This window comes from Carcharhinus amblyrhynchos, unplaced genomic scaffold (assembly GCF_965287045.1).
Source record: "Carcharhinus amblyrhynchos unplaced genomic scaffold, sCarAmb.v2.hapA scaffold_37, whole genome shotgun sequence".
NCBI classification, from domain to species: Eukaryota; Metazoa; Chordata; class Chondrichthyes; order Carcharhiniformes; family Carcharhinidae; genus Carcharhinus; species Carcharhinus amblyrhynchos.
The window spans coordinates 4183092-4202950 of record NW_027649778.1 but is presented as its reverse complement, the minus strand read 5'-3'; the positions used below and the strand labels follow the sequence as shown (position 1 = coordinate 4202950).

The window sequence follows — 19859 nt, the reverse complement described above, 5'->3', positions numbered from 1 at the left end:
GGGGCAGGGTAAATACTATGATTGACATGGAAAGGGGTGGGGTTAATACTGTGATTGACATGGAAAGGGGCAGGGTAAATACTGTGATTGACATGGAAAGGGGTGGGGTAAATACTGTGATGACCTTGAAAGTGGTGGGGTAAATACTGTGACTGACATGGAAAGGGGTGGGGTAAATACTGTGACTGACATGGAAAGGGGTGGGGTAAATACTGTGATTGACATGGAAAGGGGCGGGGTAAATACTGTGACTGACATGGAAAGGGGCAGGGTAAATACTGTGATTGACATGGAAAGGGGTGGGGTAAATACTGTGACTGACATGGAAAGGGGCAGGGTAAATACTGTGATTGACATGGAAAGGGGTGGGGTTAATACTGTGATTGACATGGAAAGGGGTGGGGGTTAATACTGTGACTGACATGGAAAGGGGTGGGGTAAATACTGTGATTGACATGGAAAGGGGTGGGGGTTAATACTGTGACTGACATGGAAAGGGGTGGGGTAAATACTGTGATTGACATGGAAAGGGGTGGGGGTTAATACTGTGATTGACATGGAAAGGGGTGGGGTAAATACTGTGACTGACATGGAAAGGGGTGGGGTAAATACTATGATTGACATGGAAAGGGGCAGGGTAAATACTATGATTGACATGGAAAGGGGTGGGGTAAATACTGTGATTGACATGGAAAGGGGTGGGGTTAATACTGTGATTGACATGGAAAGGGGTGGGGTAAATACTGTGATTGACATGGAAAGGGGTGGGGTAAATACTGTGACTGACATGGAAAGGGGTGGGGTAAATACTATGATTGACATGGAAAGGGGTGGGGTAAATACTGTGACTGACATGGAAAGGGGTGGGGTAAATACTGTGACTGACATGGAAAGGGGTGGGGTAAATACTATGATTGACATGGAAAGGGGCAGGGTAAATACTATGATTGACATGGAAAGGGGTGGGGTAAATACTGTGATTGACATGGAAAGGGGTGGGGTTAATACTGTGATTGACATGGAAAGGGGTGGGGTAAATACTGTGACTGACATGGAAAGGGGTGGGGTAAATACTATGATTGACATGGAAAGGGGCAGGGTAAATACTATGATTGACATGGAAAGGGGTGGGGTAAATACTGTGATTGACCTTGAAAGTGGTGGGGTAAATACTGTGACTGACATGGAAAGGGGTGGGGTAAATACTGTGATTGACATGGAAAGGGGTGGGGTTAATACTGTGACTGACATGGAAAGGGGTGGGGTAAATACTGTGATTGACATGGAAAGGGGTGGGGTTAATACTGTGACTGACATGGAAAGGGGTGGGGTAAATACTGTGACTGACATGGAAAGGGGCAGGGTAAATACTATGATTGACATGGAAAGGGGCGGGGTAAATACTGTGATTGACCTTGAAAGTGGTGGGGTAAATACTGTGACTGACATGGAAAGGGGTGGGGTAAATACTGTGATTGACATGGAAAGGGGTGGGGTAAATACTGTGATTGACATGGAAAGGGGTGGGGCAAATACTGTGATTGACATGGAAAGGGGTGGGGTAAATACTGTGATTGACATGGAAAGGGGTGGGGTAAATACTGTGATTGACATGGAAAGGGGTGGGGTAAATACTGTGATTGACATGGAAAGGGGTGGGGTAAATACTGTGATTGACATGGAAAGGGGTGGGGTAAATACTGTGATTGACATGGAAAGGGGTGGGGTAAATACTGTGATTGACTTGGAAAGGGGCAGGGTAAATACTATGATTGACATGGAAAGGGGTGGGGTAAATACTGTGATTGACTTGGAAAGGGGCGGGGTAAATACTATGATTGACGTGGAAAGGGGCAGGGTAAATACTGTGATTGACATGGAAAGGGGCAGGGTAAATACTGTGATTGACATGGAAAGGGGTGGGGTTAATACTGTGACTGACATGGAAAGGGGTGGGGTAAATACTGTGATTGACTTGGAAAGGGGCAGGGTAAATACTATGATTGACTTGGAAAGGGGCAGGGTAAATACTATGATTGACTTGGAAAGGGGCAGGGTAAATACTGTGATTGACATGGAAAGGGATGGGGTAAATACTGTGATTGACATGGAAAGGGGCAGGGTAAATACTATGATTGACATGGAAAGGGGCAGGGTAAATACTGTGATTGACTTGGAAAGGGGCGGGGTAAATACTGTGATTGACATGGAAAGGGATGGGGTAAATACTATGATTGACTTGGAAAGGGGCAGGGTAAATACTGTGATTGACATGGAAAGGGATGGGGTAAATACTGTGATTGACATGGAAAGGGGCAGGGTAAATACTATGATTGACATGGAAAGGGGTGGGGTTAATACTGTGACTGACATGGAAAGGGGCGGGGTAAATACTGTGATTGACATGGAAAGGGATGGGGTAAATACTGTGATTGACATGGAAAGGGGCAGGGTAAATACTGTGATTGACATGGAAAGGGGCAGGGTAAATACTGTGATTGACTTGGAAAGGGGCAGGGTAAATACTATGATTGACATGGAAAGGGGCAGGGTAAATACTGTGATTGACATGGAAAGGGGTGGGGTAAATACTGTGATTGACATGGAAAGGGGTGGGGTAAATACTGTGATTGACATGGAAAGGGGTGGGGTTAATACTGTGACTGACATGGAAAGGGGTGGGGTAAATACTATGACTGACATGGAAAGGGGCGGGGTAAATACTGTGATTGACATGGAAAGGGGTGGGGGTTAATACTGTGACTGACATGGAAAGGGGTGGGGTAAATACTATGATTGACATGGAAAGGGGCAGGGTAAATACTGTGATTGACATGGAAAGGGGTGGGGTTAATACTGTGACTGACATGGAAAGGGGTGGGGTAAATACTGTGATTGACATGGAAAGGGGTGGGGTTAATACTGTGATTGACATGGAAAGGGGCGGGGTAAATACTGTGATTGACATGGAAAGGGGTGGGGTTAATACTGTGACTGACATGGAAAGGGGTGGGGTAAATACTATGACTGACATGGAAAGGGGTGGGGTAAATACTGTGATTGACATGGAAAGGGGCGGGGTAAATACTGTGATTGACCTTGAAAGTGGTGGGGTAAATACTGTGACTGACATGGAAAGGGGCGGGGTAAATACTGTGATTGACATGGAAAGGGGCGGGGTAAATACTGTGATTGACATGGAAAGGGGCGGGGTAAATACTGTGATTGACATGGAAAGGGGCGGGGTAAATACTGTGATTGACATGGGCTAAACACTGATGTCAGAAGGGCCGCAAGCTTTCGGAACGCTGCTCCTTCGTCAGGTGAGTGGAGAGTGGGGCAGCGTTCCGAAAGCATGTGGCATTTAATATCAAATAAACCTGTTGGACTTTAGGGGGCGGGGTGATGGCTCTGATTGACAGGGACTGGGAGGCGGAGTTCGAAATGCACTCCGTGAGGCAGTGGGAGGCGCGAAGTCTGACTGACGTAGAAAGAGGCGGGGCAAATGCTGTGAGGAGACGGAGTGAGCGAGCGGCTCGGAGCCTAAACGACGGGGGAAAGGTGTAGGCTGTGATCGACAGGGCTTTCTTTAGTGAGGGGCGGGGGTTGAGGTCTGGCCGACGCATAGAGGGGGCGGGGCAGCGGGGAGCGGAAGGCGTGTGGCCGGCTTGGGATAGGGGCGGGGCGAAGATTGTGATTGACAGGAAGCGGGACAGTGGGCTGGGCGGGGCGGTTGTGATTGACAGGGAGACGGAGCGTGGGCGGGGCCAAGGCTGACGGTTGAACCGGGGTGGGCGGGGCGCCGTTACGTCGCGGTGACGTCACAAGGCAGCCCTTGCTTGCCGCGGTCGGGAAGCCCCGTTCCACTGCAGCGTCAAGTGATCGGAGAGAGAGAGAGATAGAGGCAGAGGGAAGATCGGCGGCGGCACCGAGAGGGAGCGAGAGGAGACAGCAACGCGCAGTCTGAGCGGCAGCAGCAACAACAACACAGCCAGAGCGGCACATACACAAACACCGAGTGAGCAGCCTGAGGCGCGGCCGGGAGCCCGGGGACAGCAGCGTGGGTGGGTGGGCGGGCGGGGAGTGACTCGATCGGCGGTGTCGCTCGAGTTGGTGGCGGGAGGCTGCGGCTGTGTGTTAGGCCGCAGAGTGGGGGAGGGGCAGAGGCTCCTCTCCTGCACTGTTCCAGCATCTAACTGCTTTGCCTTTCTAGAACCTTCTCCATCCGCACGAGGAGCCCCTCTACCTGGTACTGGGGGATCGGAAAACTATCCCACTCATCTTTAAAAAAATTAATTTAATATTTTGGGGGCAGCCACTAACTTTAAATTTCAAATTCGGTTTAAATTCGAACTCTTCTTGATTTCAAGAGAAAATGACCCCCGTATTAGCTCTCCATCAAACCTTTTGTGATATTTAGGATTAAAAAAAACTTGGAGGAATTCTTTTTAAAACCGCAAAGAAAATACTGCCCGGCTTCCCTGAGGGTTTAATGTTAAGTTAAATGGTGATTAAATCGTTTCTGCTCGGTGGGGAAATGGTAACGAGAAGATATAGATGTCGGATAATGGTGAAGCTTTTACAAGAGGATTGTAGAAAAAAAATAATTACAGCCCTTAGCCAAGACCTGCAGATGATGCAAACAGGTCAGAATTAGGGTGTGGGTGAATTGTGAACTCTCTCCCACAAGTGTCTCAAACCAAAGTTAAATGGTTATTTTTAATTTTAAAACTGGGGCGTGGAGTCATTTTGCTTATGCTCTTGTTTCTTCCGCTTTTAGGGAAGCCTGAATAACTGGCGGTGTCACTTAATCGGCTATAAAGTCGTGAATCTGGATGGGAGCCAATATATTTTCCAATAAATGCAACAATACCCTTCGTGCCAGAAGGTGTTGCAAAGTGCACTTGATTTTAATATCAGCCAACAGGGAGCATCTTTATAGAGTCCAAAGGTTGAAGTGCCACAGAGTGAAGTTAAAACAACCTGAATGCTTGAATTGAACTAAGGTGTCCACTTTGTGGGTTTAAAAAGTTTGAATTTGCTCCTGGTTCCTGAACTACATTAACAAAATGCAGTGTTCTGGGGTTATTCAAATCACTGAGCTAGTTGTTAATGCACAGAACGTTCATTTATGTTTACACTTCTAATTTACTGATCCTTCGTTGCATTGTTCTTGTGTAGCATCTAGATTTGAGAGCAGTCACTTATTGTAACCAGCTTCTTTTAAGATGCTCCTGTGTGCACGCACTGCCTTGCTGTCCTCTATTAAGCCCTGAATCTAATTGGTGAAAATTGCCCTGGGTTAATGAATAGTTAGGTGAAGATTAGGAATTTCTGTAGGAAGTAATGAAGATTTTACTGCTAATGTATAATGTGTGGCTTTGAAAGCTTGGGTGAATTTCTGTTTAATGAAGTTAAGTGTGTACAGTTAAAAGGAGGTCAGTGGTAATTGGGCAAGTTGCCAACTTGCCCAATCCCTAAGTTGATTTCAAGTTATCTCCACGTGACCTATTGGCCACAGTCTGATTTAGACCAGTGATCATACGCCTCTTTTTGGTGGCTGGTGAGACATTTCCATGCTGTCTAGAAATTCACGTCTTAACGTCGCAACATAATTGCAATCATTTTTCAGGCTATATAAAATCATCATTTCAACATGAATGGTTGTCGTGTGTTCATTGGTCGCCTGAGCCCTCAGGTGAGAGAACGTGATGTGGAAAAGTTCTTCAAAGGTTATGGACGAATTCGTGAAATTGACCTGAAGAGAGGCTTTGGGTTTGTGGTGAGTATTTTACCCATTTGTTGTGTTTGGGGGGCTACGGGGCTCTCAGATGTTTTGAAACATAAAATTATTCTTTTTTGTAAAATGCAATTGACCTTTTGGAATTGTTGTGTGCGACATTGAATCTGAAGGCTCCCTTATTGCAGCTATGACGCACCTTGCTGGACTCCCATGGTTGCACCTTCCAATTTCGTTTAGTCTTAATATTCTGATTTGAATAGTGATGGGGGGGGGGGGGAACCTGGCTGAGATGAGGAAATGGCTGATGCTAAGATCTTTCCCAACTTAAAATAGTTATTCAGAAGTGGATTTTATCCTCCAACATTTATGTAGCTGATTTCGCAGGTGAGTTTGGGAGAATTTATTGCTTAATAAACTTTAAGTTTGTGTTTTCTTAACCTTGTTTTCTATCTCAAATAACCTGACCTCATGTTATTGTTGCTTGAAAAAAGGAAGGGTTCAGTTGCCACAGTGCTTATCTGGTGGTCCAGTTAGGTTGTGTGCTTAATGGATGTTGATGGGGTGGGGGGAACTTGGTGAAGTTGATGTCATTGGAATTTAAGGGGAGAGATTTAACGCCTCTTGTTAAAACCTGGCTTTTGTGACACAGATGTTACCATGCAAACAAATCTTTGTGGGTGCTGAGTGTTGTGCACATAGTAGATGCTCATCGATCTAACTGAATATCTGAAGCTGGCCTGAGGCTGCTTTCCATTGGTATATTTGCTTGACGTGGCACAGCTTGAATTCCACTAAAGTCGTTGTATTGTATCCAATATGTTGAACTGACGACGCAAGCCATAGAACATTCTGACAAACTTCATTTTACAACCAGTCCATTCTTTGGTTGATATTTGGTACAAACTCTCAGTCCAGTTATACAAAGTCATCAATCTGACAACTATCAGGTACTGTTTTAGTTAACCTTACTCCATCAACCCAAGTTTCAGGATGGCTGCTTTTTACTTTTTGTATTTCATTGCACGTTGGAGTTTTATTGTAAAGGGGCAGAGGCTTTTCACCTCGAAACAGTCCATGTGTATTTCCAAAGTATTTCACATACAATGAATTGATAGCAAAGCATAGTGGGCCTTTATTTATCCATGAGACTTTAATAGAATTTGGCATGATCTTCAGCAAATACACATGAATTTTTAAAAACCATTTTGTCAAAATTGAGATGCTTGGTACAGCGGTGTGGGGAACTGTGGGATGTCCGTTAACCATGCATTTCCAACTCTTAGCTTCAGATCAGGATCCTAACAAATTGGCTTCCAAATCATCTAAGATGTATCATACTCAACAGGGGCAAACCAGATCTACCTGCAGTAATCGGTATGAACTGATAGTATGCACGTTCTTAATCTAAGGCCGGGAACTGAATTGCAAATACAGTCCTTTGAGCACACAACCTAACCATACCAACTAGATAAATGCTGTGGCAACTGAAGCCTTTTTTTTCGAGCAGCCATAAGGGGGTCATGTATTTGAGAAGAAAAACAGTAAAACAAGGTTAAGAAGCCACCAGTCACTGAATTACTGCAAATACAATTAAAATAATAGGGGTATGTTTAGGAGGATGTGTGACCCAAAGCCTGCACTTTGGACGTACCAAAAACAGAGATTATGTCTATTACCAGATTCCAGTTGTAGCTCTGCATTCTTCAGGTAGAGCTGCTGCCCTAATTAAACTATTCCAGGAGAGTTGTGACATTGACATCTGCCCAATAATATGGAAGATTGTCTGGGTATGCCCAGCCCTTAAAGTCTGTCGCCACCTTGTTTCAAATAAAAGCAAAATGCTGCGTGTGTTGGGATCTGAAATGAAAACAGAAAATGCTGGAAAATCTCAGCAGGTCTGACAGCATCTGTGGAGAGGGAACAGAGCCAACGTTTTGCGTCCAAGTTACTGATCACATGTCCATGGGCATAAGTCAGGAATATGATGAAGCAGTCATCACACCTGGATCATTGCAGCAATATACAGAGCACAGCACCATCTCTCATGCCACTGCTGCACTGTCCAATCTGCAGGATTCATTGCAGCAATTCATGAAGGTGACACATTACATTGAAAATAGCACCCAATCCTGTGACTTTGACCACTCTTGAGAGTGATGAGCACTGTGGAAACTACATGGGTCCTGTTTCCCTTCTGAGTTGCACATCATTGTAACCTGGATAGATATCACTGAGTCAGTACTATGAAGTTACCTGCATAACTTCATGAGAATGTAATCATAGGGCCAGCAGTGAGTCAAAAAGACCCACCACATTTCTTGGGATGTGAGCAGTTTGGAACAATTAGTACAAATGTGGCCTTGTCTCATATCCCAACAGTAAAATTAAAAATAAGATCTCATTAGCTATGTCTGAGATTCAAGCATTTTCAACTGGGGATTCTGGCATCTCAGATATTTGAGATTGCAAGCAAATATTGGTTTTAATGTAAAATATTTCTGCTTTGTCATGTGGTGACATCAGAGAATTGGTATTGAAGTTCGTCCCTATATTTATTTATATCTATGCCATTTTTGAAAATGAATTCCATTGTCTAATTTGGGCGCAATCTCAGCAACAGTGGTTTTCCCCCCTCCCTTGTTGTGCCTTAATTAAGTACTAGCTATAATAACTTTATCTCCCAGCACCATTTTCTTTCAGCTTTAATGAGGTTTCACTGAGTAGTCTTGATTACTTTGCTGTTTGTGATGCAAATAGATTTTCCTCGAATGTTACTGCACTAACCTGTTTGCAGCTGCTGTCCCTCTGTGACCTGGGAAGGTGGATTTGAGAGCAGGGAGAGATCAACCGTTATCTGACTGAATGGCAAAGCAGTCTTGAGGGGCTAAATTAGCCCACTTCTCCTAATTCCTATGTTCTGACTCTGCTTTCCTGTGTAGTACAGTGGCTTTCATTTTGGCTAATCTGGAAAAGAAAGTGGTTTTGATTTGGTTAATGATGCACTGGAGAAACTATAACCAAAGGTATGTTTTGTTTCTGGCAGTAAAATGGTGCATTAGTCTCATGACTATTGCTGTTCCTGAATTAACAATATTTTTCTGACTTGTTCTCTGGCTTTGAACATTGCTGGTAAGCTTGTATTTATTGTCTGTCCCATTGCCGTGTAGAGACGATGATTTGCTGAGACAATTGAGACATTGAAAGAAGATTGTGCAGTGTATTCTCTCTGTGCTGGGTGTTGCTGAAACGGCTGTTTGTTTTACACACTGCCATCCAGCAGCTTCTGCTTTTTTTTTGTCCTGGTTGAATTTGAACTCTTATCCTCTAGGATGTAATAAACATTTATTTTCTGAACCTTTTTATTAATTCTTTTTAAATAAATAAAATTTTGTTTTCTTGTTCAGGAATTTGATGATGCTCGGGATGCGGACGATGCAGTTTATGAGCTGAATGGGAAGGAGCTGTTCCGGGAGAGGTAGGTGTTTCAATCAGTAAATACTTAGAATTCTTTATATTTAAAATTATTGTGTTGAAATAGGAGATTCATTCAGTGGCTTTCCAAGGATGTTCACAATTTTATTTTACTAGAACCAAACATCTAAATTCCACTTAGATACCATTTGGCTAACATTTTAACAGTCCAACGAAGAACATAACATGCACATGTACAAGCCCTTTGATTCACCAAGCCTGTGTCAATATATGGTTTCTATCCCTCTGTTTGTTTCCTGTTCGTGTGCATCAAGATGCACGTTGAGCGTTGCTAGTGTGCCTGCTTTCCCTGGCAGTGCATTCCATGCATACACCAGCCTCTGTGTGAAAAACATTCCCTGCATATCTCCCCTAAACTTATCACACCTCACCTTGAACCTGTGCCTCTTGTAGTCGACCCTTCCACCTGGGGAAAAAGCCTCTGACGATCTCGTCTATCCATGCTTCTCAAGTTCTATGAGATCTGCCCTCAGCCTGTGTCTTTCCAGTAAAAATCCAAGTTTATTCAACTTCTCCTTGTACCTAAAACCATGACAACCTCCTGGTAAACATTCTTTGCGTCTTCCCCGAAGTATCCATTTCCTTCACCGCATGTGGCAAACCAGAACTGCACGTAATATGCTGTCCACCTAAAATTTTATACAGTTAGATATTGCCTGCCTGAAGGTTAATGCACAGTTTTCTAGCGCTCAGTGGTATTGGTTGGAAAGTATTGGATTTGATTCTCAATTTGTTAATTGCAGTTGAGGCAGCAATTGGGTTAAAGTTTTATATCACTTGATTGTGGTGCAAACTGCGTGTGAAGATATCAAAATGTGGCTAGATGGTTCTTGGTGAGAAAAGGAAGAAAAGTATATTGAATCTTGCTGCAAATTCAATCAACCTCCTGAACCCTTCAGATCTGTGCAAACTCTCCTGATTTATAATGTTTGTGTAGGGCCAGGCTTCAAACTTAAATAGTAATGGTAAACTTCATGGTGCCAAAATGGTAACATCTGTTAAAGATGGCAAACCCTCAGTAAAGGAAGTTGATTGAAGCATCTGCAGAATTTATCAGGGGACACAATCACTTTGCAATAGATTGTTTATCCACATAAACATCCTGTAAGTGTGGATTTTAAATAAAGGAATTAGTAAAGCAAATTGAAATTCTAAAGCTGCCCGGAACCTTCGCAGTTACCCCTCCGTTATTTTTCCACTCGTTCTGTTGCACCTGGCCCTTGGGTTGCATTTCCACTTGTGTCTTTAGTCAATATTTACAAACTTTAAGTGCCATTTGTTATTCCTGGGCAGGGTTTTTATTCACTCAGCCTCACAGCTAAGCTCAATTCTGAACTCTGTGTCATTGCTTTTCTAGCCATGGGTTAGTCCCATTGGTTGGAATAGGCGTGCTATTGAGCACCTTCTCATTTGCTTAGTCTGTGAATGTGGTGATTTCACCTGAACTCTTGGGGCCACTTTCATTAGGAATTTCATTGTTGGAAATGGTTGAGGAAATATCTAACTCTAACCAGTATCCTTTTATCAGTTGTAACTTATCTGTATCCTGCTGCAGATAGTGATTTTGCAGTAAAATGTGTCTCATTTGCAATTAAGGATTATACTTGGAAAAACACATAGTGTCCAATTTTGAGGTTGTGGTGCTTGCAGCTAATACATTTGTAGCTTTTCTGGTTTCAATGAATTGCTTTTTAAATCTCTCCAGGATCACTGTGGAACTTGCTAAGGCACCACCTCGGAGAGGAGGGGGCAGGTTTGGTGGAAGATTTAACTATTACCGCCCCAGAAGTGAGCGAAGCAGCGGACTCAGGTAACTGAAATGGATTGGGGAGAGTGGCGTGAAGAAGAAATTGCGTTAAAATTACTTACCTCACAGAGAATGCAGGAGTTGTACAGCCTGTCTGGCTGGATGTCACAGTTATTGGTGCAGTCTCCAAATTCACAAACAAGAGACGAGTGCTTGTGTTTGGGAAGAGTACAGACAGCAAAGAAAAACCACACCCTGTAATCTAGCCAGTTTCCCCACGCGTTGCTGGAACTTTCTCCTTTGCTACATTTACCGGATTTCTGTCTGACATTCTGCTGTAACCGCACTCCCAACTCACCTTTCATTATGAATCACTTTTACCTTACACAATTCCCTCTTCTCACCGATCATACACTACTTCTTGCTTATTTTCTGCTCTTTTTTTTTCTCTGTCTCAACTTAGTCTGTTGATCCGTTAACACCTTCCAGTTATGATGAAAGATCATAGGATCCCTGTAGCGCAAAAGTGGGCCATTCGGCCCCTCTGATTTGCACCGACCACAATCCCATCCTATCCCCGTAACCCCAGATATTTACTGAGTTCCCTGAATCCAATGCACCTAACATACACATCTTTGGAGGATAGGGGGAAACCCACATGGACATGGGGAGAAAGTGCAACTTGCATATGGGCAGTGACCCAGGCCAGAATTGAACCCAGGTCTCTGGTGCTATGTGGTGGCAGTGCTAAACACTATGCTGCCTTTTCAAATCTTGCACCATTTCATGCCTTCATATCCTTCCTAAAGTGTGGGCTGAGAATTGGACACCGTCTCCAATTGAGGATGAACCGGTGTTGTTAAAAAGGTTTATTATAATTCTTGTGCATTTAATAATAAAGCCCAAGATCCCATATGATGACCACTTTTGCAACCTGTCCTACCAACTTCAACCATTTGTCTGCCCATTCTCCCCGTGCCCCACTCACACGTGTGCACACACCGTTGCTCCTGTATACCCTTCAGAATCTTTATTTTGTGTCTCCTCCTTTCTATCAAAATGAATAACTTCATAGTTCTTGGTATTAAATTTCATTGCCATGTTTCTGCTCTATGTTTCAGTCTATGGCCTCTTACTAATCATTATCCTCACAGTTCACAATATGGAGTAGCTTTGTGTTGGCAACTGGTTTTGAAGTTGTGCCCCATGTACCCAAGTCCAGATCATTAATAGAAGTGGCCCTGACACTGACCACTGGGAATCCCATTCCTCTTCCTCCAGTCTGAAAAATAACAATTTTTTAATTATGAAAATACCTTTTCTCGTTCATTATGTCTTGGACAGCATCTCCCTTGGTAAAGGCGGTTAAGGTAACTCAGTCACCCGCTGTGACTCCATGTGCCTTTGTGTTCTTCTGAACCACCTTCCAAGCCATGTTTACTGTTTGTTCACAATCGTTGGGTCAAAATCCTGGAACTCCTCCTTCGTTACGGGTTGTAGCAGTTAAAGATGTGACTTACTGTTGCCACTGTACGAGCAATTAGGGTTCAGCCATAAATGATGGCCTTGACAGCCATGCAGATATCTCTTGAATTAATTAAAAAGCAAGCCGGCCGCACCATCATCCCAGTGGAAATAGTGGATTCAACACAGACCAGAATTAAACCTGCAACCTGTGTTCAAACTTAGTACCTTTGCATTCAGATTGGAGATTGTTATTGTGCTTTAATATTGGTGAGACCACTATTGTATTGACATTGTTTTGCTTTCAATTAATGGCTTTCTTTTTCTGAAATTCTCAGATATGGGCCTCCTGTTCGTACTGACTATCGTCTGATAGTGAAGAATCTCTCTTCCCGTGTTAGCTGGCAGGTGGGTTCTGACATTCTAATGTAACAAATCTACATGAATTTACCAGACTAAAAAATATATTTCTCCTAGATATGTGTGCTTAAAAACACATGGGTCATAACTTCATAAATATAACCCATAGCCTGCATTAACCTGCATGTGGACTCTGTCTATTTGTGTGTGTATAAATATTCTATGGGTATTGGAGTGGGTCTATTGAGACTGCTCTGGAAGTTTGTCAGTGGTGACCGCTCTTTACAATTTTTAACCCTAGACTCTTGACTCTTGTTTCCCAAGCAATAATCTTTTAAAAACTCCAGTCTTTGAATCTGTGGCTTCTGGGATAAGTATGCTTTACATTATGTGAACCAGTTTGCCTGGACACTGTCCCTGGATTTTAGGTGGGTGTTTTTGATATGCACCAATGAAAGGTGAGAAATTTGCTGAGATCGTTGCTGAAGTTATCCTCCAGTGGTTTATGCGATACCTGACTGTAAAGCGTTTCCAAAATGGAGTGTGAATCTCAGCCCAAACTCCTGCAGCTGGGTACTGATACAGCAGATGAATTAGTGTTAATTCACCTTGTGTCATGATATATTAAAGCACCATTGTACTTTGATTAATTGTGTAACTGTGCCTTTTATCTCCAATGCATTCCTGCATGTGGTCATCTGTTCTCATGCTTCACAATGTTTTGACCTTTTAGTCAGTGTGAACGGTATTCTGTCTAAGATTGGGAGTTTGAAGTGAGGAGATCATCTTGGTATATAAGGGTCGCAGAGCAAGTTTCAGATGAGGGCAGATTATCTCTTAACTATGACTTTTCATTCCCCTGTCCTCCCTCACACCCTGCTCCCCTCCAACCATCCCAATAGTAGTTCAGCTGTTTCTTGAATGATTCTATATATGTTGCCTCTTGGTCGGTCAGTCAGTGCTCAGGACCATGCACCCTGACCCCCACCATCCCTCTTGCCCGCGTTGTCATTTGTTAACTGCCAGGTGGGCAGTCCCATTTTAGAACACAGCACAGGCGCTCCCTGCACAGAATGTTGCATGAAAATTTGTGTGTTTGGGTTATTTTTGTGAAAATATGATCTAGGGAGGCACATCTGATTTTAATTAGCACTTTTATGATGAAATCTAATGGTCTTCTGCACCGATGTAATAACCAATATATTTCTGATTTAAAATATTAATGGAAACTCCAGTGTAACTGATGAATGTAGACTGTATGTAAATCTGATGGCTTAATGTTTGGAAATGACCATTTGACTAAATTTGAAAACCTTTGTTTAGCAGCTTGTCGTGAGGTCATTCGCATTTTGACCAGGAGTTCCCTTTTCTCGTGTTGTCGCGTCCTGTATCTGGAAAAGGTCCCGTGTTGACTAATTTGCCATCGGCTCCCACGATTATTCAGGCAGCTGGACGCGGGTTCTGGGTTGTACTGATCCTAGGGTCACCGATGGCGTCGACACCTGTCGCATCCCCCGTCCTGGTGTAAGAAAAAAAACGTGTCGATCTCGCTTGGAGGCTTGACAGGAGATTGACTTGTGAGGTGGCCGAGCCTTCACACAACCCATGATTATTGGTGGCACTTAACCCAGGGTGGCAGGCACATTCGGTGCCACTGAGGGAGGGCCATGTCCCAAGAAGCTGTATCGAGAGGGTATTGTATTGAGTGGGTGCACCCTTTGCTTAGCTGCATCATGTAGGGCATGGACGGTTGCCTAAAGTTGTAAATATTTGGGTAACCCAGCGCTAATTTAAAATGTAATTGACATTTTTAATGAATGGGATAGGGATGTCATGATATTGTACATAATGTTCAGGGATGTTCCGCAGGGATCGGCAATCTCCCTCGATGACCATCGCATTCCTCACTGTTTCAGCGGCTGCCTGGACTGAGGCAAAAAAGGGCATTAATGTTTCTAAAAGAAGCTGAAACGAGTAGTGTATGTGAAATGGAGTCAGGGTGCTAAATATGACCTCCCTCCCTCTTCAACCCTCGACAAAATACTAAATGAGGCAAGATACTCCTGGTGATCCTGATAGCAGTAACGAAGGATCAGTGCACAACAAACACAATAGATTACACTGTACTCAATCAACAAGTGGAAGGAGGAGGAATTCTTGGCCTCTTCTCCCCCCGCTCCCCCGCATGGCTGGTGAATGTAAGTGATTAGAGCTGTCAGTGACCAAGTTATTGTCCTCACTTGAATTGAACAGTCTGGTGCCCAGGCAGCTGACGTGAAGATGATCAGTTTGGAATTTTGAGTCTCACTGGAAGCGCACACTTTCAGCATGGAATAATAGCTGTAATTAATTCTGTCTGGCAGCTCGTAATGTGCCAGATTATTTGTTGGAAGGGGACAGATTCTACCCTGTGCTCTGAGGAATGGTTAAAGGGGCAAGTTTTAGATCTGGTTTTGTCACCAGGCATTTGCCGCTTGTTTAGACTGATGGGTAGAGCCGCTCCTCTGGGTATATGATCAGTGAGCAGTAGACGTTTCATATGTAGCTGCTCACACTCGCTGTCACACACACAAACTAAACCCCATAGCATGACATCCCAATTCTGAGGCTTGTGTTGTAACTGATTGTGCAGTGTTTTAAAGCTTTGTCTGAACTGCATTTTAAAGGATTTTCCTGTTTGTAGGATCTGAAAGACATCATGCGACAGGCTGGTGAAGTGACCTTCACCGATGCTCACAGAGTCCACAATAATGAAGGGTAAGCAATTGTTATGAGTGGCAGTTCTACACGTGTGATCCTTAGTGCCTCCCTTGTGCGCTTTTCAGATTGTTAACCTGGAATCTAGCCATCTTAATGGGCCATTGTTTGCAGCGTTGCTGCATCACAGCTCAAGGGACCTGGGTTCCATTCCCGGCTTAAATCACTGTCTGTGCGGAGTCTGCACATTCTCCCCATGTCTGCGTGGGTTTCCTCCCACAGTCCAAAGATTGCTGGTTAGATGGATTGGCCGTGCTGAATACTCCCTCAGCGTACCCGAACAGGCGCCTGATGCGGCGGCTAGGGGATTTTCATGTAACTTCATTGCAGTGTTGATGTAAGTCTACTAATAAATAAACTTAAAACAATCCTGCAGAGCACATTTAACGGTGAATTATATAATAACGACATATATTACAAAGACATCCAAAGATCCTTCAGAGTTTGTTTTACTAGGTGCTATCTGATGTCAGATGGAGTGGTCAAATGCTTGGTCAAAGGGGGTGGGTTTTTAAGAAGGACCTTCAGGATTAGTGGAAACTGGAAGTGCTGAGGGAATTCCATTTTAGTTTTCAGTTTACACCTCCAGCAGTAGAATGGAGTCAGACAAGAGTACAAAGTTTTTATCAAGGCGACCAGCATTGGTGAAACCAAATCCCAACTGGGGGAAATTGTGGCTTGTCAGAGACGAGCTGCAATAACACTGGGCAGTGGAGATGAGTGAGGGAGAGGTGCAGGAGAGTTGGGTGGTGTTAGTATAAGTGTGAATCTCATCTGTCTGAATATCCTTAGATTTGGGGCTGGGGGTCGGGGCGGTGGGCTGGTGGTGGTGTAACTGGCTGGGAAGTCTTTGCTGGGAAGTTCTGGCTCTCGCATGCCTCTTCTGGCTATGGGTAGGGCTGTTAATGCAGCAGGAAGAGGAAACCATAATTGGAGAGATCTAAGCACAAAATTGTGGGGAGATGACAAAGGCTGAATGGATTTGAGGTGATTTTGGAGCATCTCATAAACTGTACTGCTGTAAACGGCCTGAAATGCTCATAAATGTATTAATGATTTTGCTGCAATGAGTTTGTCCAGTGCTGCCCCTCCTGTGTCTGCGAGATGATTGCTGCCACGTCTTACTCTGCTGCTCTGAGGTTCTCTTTTTTGTTTCTGCAGTATTGTGGAGTTCGCTTCTTACAGTGACTTGAAAAATGCAATTGATAAACTGGATGGAAAGGAGATCAGTGGCCGCAGGGTCCAGCTTATTGAGGAGCCAAGGCGTCACAGGTAACCGGCGTGGGTGAAATGAGAATTTGGACTCTGCTTGGCTGGTTTTATGTTTCTGAAATGGATGTTCTAGTTTTATTCCAGTAAAAGGATGATTGGAGTGTGGGGGCGAAGCCTGTAGATGCCAGTTTGTTAGACTGCATGAATACCTACTTGTTTGTGAAATACGTTGCGTAGAATAGACAGGCTGAGTTTGTAGACTAACCTACACTTCTTTATTCTGCACAACTGAAGCTGATTTTATATTTTATCAACTAGTTCTTGCAATAACTAGACAGCATTACCAAGCTGTTCAATAACTCTGCTTTCAGTAGCTGAGGAACATAACCCCACTTTGAGTGTAAATCATTGACATTGTATTTGCGTGTTTCTAACTAATTCCACCCCTGTAATCCTGGTGATAACACTTCTATCCTTTCTGCTATTTCAAATGTATATTTACTCTTCACTTCAGAGATCCAGTGGTTTTAGCCATGGCCATCTGTGGGAAGGCCGTTAATTGTTTTTAAGTTTAGGAGCTGATTTATTAACAGTTGTCTCAGGATTAGGATTGTATAATTTTTTTTCTGTCTCAGATGTTTATAGAAACACTTTGGGTTTGTAAACACAAGCATCTTGCCCGGCCTATGGCTGTGCGAGACATCTTCATCTATGATCACCTTTTATTCATACTCTTATTGATCATTCCAGGCAGGTGGGGGTAGAACAGTCTGCAATGCAGTCTTTATTTTGCATTTTTGTGTCAGCATCATCATCTATAGGGCATATCATGTAGAGATTAGAAAAAGCTTGGTGGATTTGTTCCACACTCCTTGTATATGTCCTATCTAGAGTCTCCTTGTTTTAAACTTGCTGCTAAACCTGATATTTTCCTGGCTTGGGTTAATGTGAGCCTAGCTCAATAACCTCTGTGTAGGGGAAAACTCTGGATTGGTGGGATTTCTTTTTTGACTGCCTCTTTTGTCTTTCCAGGTCTTGGACCCGATCTCGCTCCAGAAGCTCTTCGAGATCCCGTAGCTACAAGGGTTCTAGAAGTGCCTCACGATCTGCCAGCCGCTCGCCGAGTCGCAGCAGGTCCCGTTCCCGCAGCAGGTCACCGGCCCGTGATACCAAGCGGCAGAGGAATGAATCGCGCTCACTGAGCCGCTCGCCTGAGGTCAAACGTCGTAGGAAGCCAACCCAGTCAAGGTCACGATCGAATTCTCCTGTTAAATCGGCTCGTTCCTGGTCTGGCTCTCGGGAGCAGTCCCCTGTCAACAGTGCAGAGTAACCACCGTGTTGTAGAAGTGTTTTTATAATTTGCTAAAGATTTTCTATGAAAGGTTGGCCTCATTTTGAAATTTTTTTTTCTGTCTGATGCTGGGTTTGGGGTTTAAGTACTTCAATTTTTATTTCACACAAACTTTGAACCTTATCCCATTCAAATGCAGACACCTGGTTTAAATATATCTTTAAGAATAATTTGAATAGAAAGACTTTAAGCAACATAATTTTGTCTAGTATTTTTTAACAGACTGATGGAGTCCATTCCTGTGTTCTGAGGGGCTTCAACCCCTCCACGTTCTAACAACGTGCAGAGTTGATCGAAAGTTTCCTCGATTGGAGCAAATCAGGGCATCTAGACAATTTGCATGATGAATGTGGAGTTTCAAATAAAATTTGTGCACAGAGAGGATGACAGATTTTTCAGGCCCAAGTTTGATTGTGTGCTCCTGTTATAGGACATTAACTAACTGAAATTTGTAATTTAGTGACCCAACGAATTGGCCAGTCTTATGAAGTGTGGTTCTAATGAAATGGGTCTGTTGTAACGGAGAAAGTGCTTCCATTCATTGAGAAAACTGCTGAAAACCAAAAGTATTTTAACTCCCAAACTAGCTGCATCTAAACCCAAATCAAGCCACTGTTTTCACCAGCACAAACAACATTTAAAGCTTTGTACAAAACGGCTGAACCTGTCATCCTTTCCACAGGGGGATGGAGGGGGTTAAAATATTAAAATGTTTTACAGGAAACCTTTCCAGGTTGGGTCAGTTCCTTCTTGAGTTGCTACTGGTTCAGGGACAAATTTTTTTCCTTTAATTTGGTTTGTTTTTTTAAAGCAGTGGTTTAGTTATTTTGGATTTTTGTGCAAATAGCAAGCAGCTGATGGCTGCAATCCTGCCTTTAGAGAACCCTGCTGTACTTGCACTTGGAATTGGCTTTCCTGACCTGCACTCTGAGTAGAGGGAGGCAGCTTGTGGGAGGAGGACTGGAGTGTAGCAGGGATAAAATGTATATATAGTTTTTGATTCACATGTTAATAGTTCATGCTTTATTTGGTTCATTTCACATTGTTTTAAAATATATATAAATTTATATTTAACATGACCCATTCTCTAGTTACTAGAGAACCAACCTGGAATGTTGCTCTGCATTGGAACTGAATTTGAAGGAACAACAACGTACACCAATTATAGATGTTTGTACTTAACAATTTTATACAGAAACTATATCGCCCGATGTTCCATGTACCTTTACTGTATCCTGCTAGTTTAGTCTATAGTGTACTACATACAGGCTGTGTATCGCTATCATTCCTTGTAGCAAGAAATGGTACTGCATTAAAAATTAGTTACAAGTGTCCTCTGCAGAGTCTGCTTGTTTATTTGACTAGAAGAGAATTTAAAAATGTCCATAAAATGGTTTAAAAATTGTGGATTCAGCATCAATCAGATTTGACGGGACCTAGAGGTCCCAGAGAAACTAGTGCAAGGATGAAAGCAAAGTTCAGAACCTCTTCCTTCCCTGCATGTGGGAGAACATCAGCACACTGATGTTCTCCCACTTGAGCAGTTTAAAAAGTACAATTAGGGTAAAATAAGATTTTGCTTAAATGGAATCCTATTAAAGTCAGACCAGGGTGTGGATTTGTCATATTATCTATGGGTAACCGTGTTAGACTTAGACTCTTCAGACTGAAGAATAACTCAGCTTGTGCCTAAGTCTGACTTGAAAATTCTTAATGGCAGGTTTTCCAAAAAC

At 43.3% G+C, this 19859-nt stretch overlaps 1 protein-coding gene across 3 annotated transcripts; it reads left to right on the top strand.

The window, feature by feature from the left end:
- The first annotated feature begins 3877 nt into the window (after positions 1 to 3877).
- LOC145362286 (serine/arginine-rich splicing factor 5-like) lies at positions 3878 to 19460 on the top strand. Of its 3 annotated transcripts, XM_080218374.1 has the most exons (8): positions 3880 to 4018; positions 5633 to 5782; positions 9148 to 9218; positions 10941 to 11045; positions 12785 to 12854; positions 15490 to 15563; positions 16725 to 16835; positions 17808 to 19460. In XM_080218374.1, the coding sequence occupies exons 2-8, from the start codon at positions 5657 to 5659 to the stop codon at positions 18103 to 18105; spliced, it is 855 nt and encodes a 284-aa protein (XP_080074500.1). In that variant the 5' UTR covers positions 3880 to 4018; positions 5633 to 5656; the 3' UTR covers positions 18106 to 19460. The 3 variants fall into 3 exon arrangements, with proteins under 3 accessions (XP_080074501.1, XP_080074502.1, XP_080074500.1); XM_080218375.1 differs by lacking the exons at positions 16725 to 16835; positions 17808 to 19460 and having other exon boundaries at positions 3878 to 4018; positions 14130 to 15505; XM_080218376.1 differs by lacking the exons at positions 16725 to 16835; positions 17808 to 19460 and having other exon boundaries at positions 3879 to 4018; positions 14133 to 15505.
- The last annotated feature ends 399 nt before the right edge of the window (positions 19461 to 19859 follow it).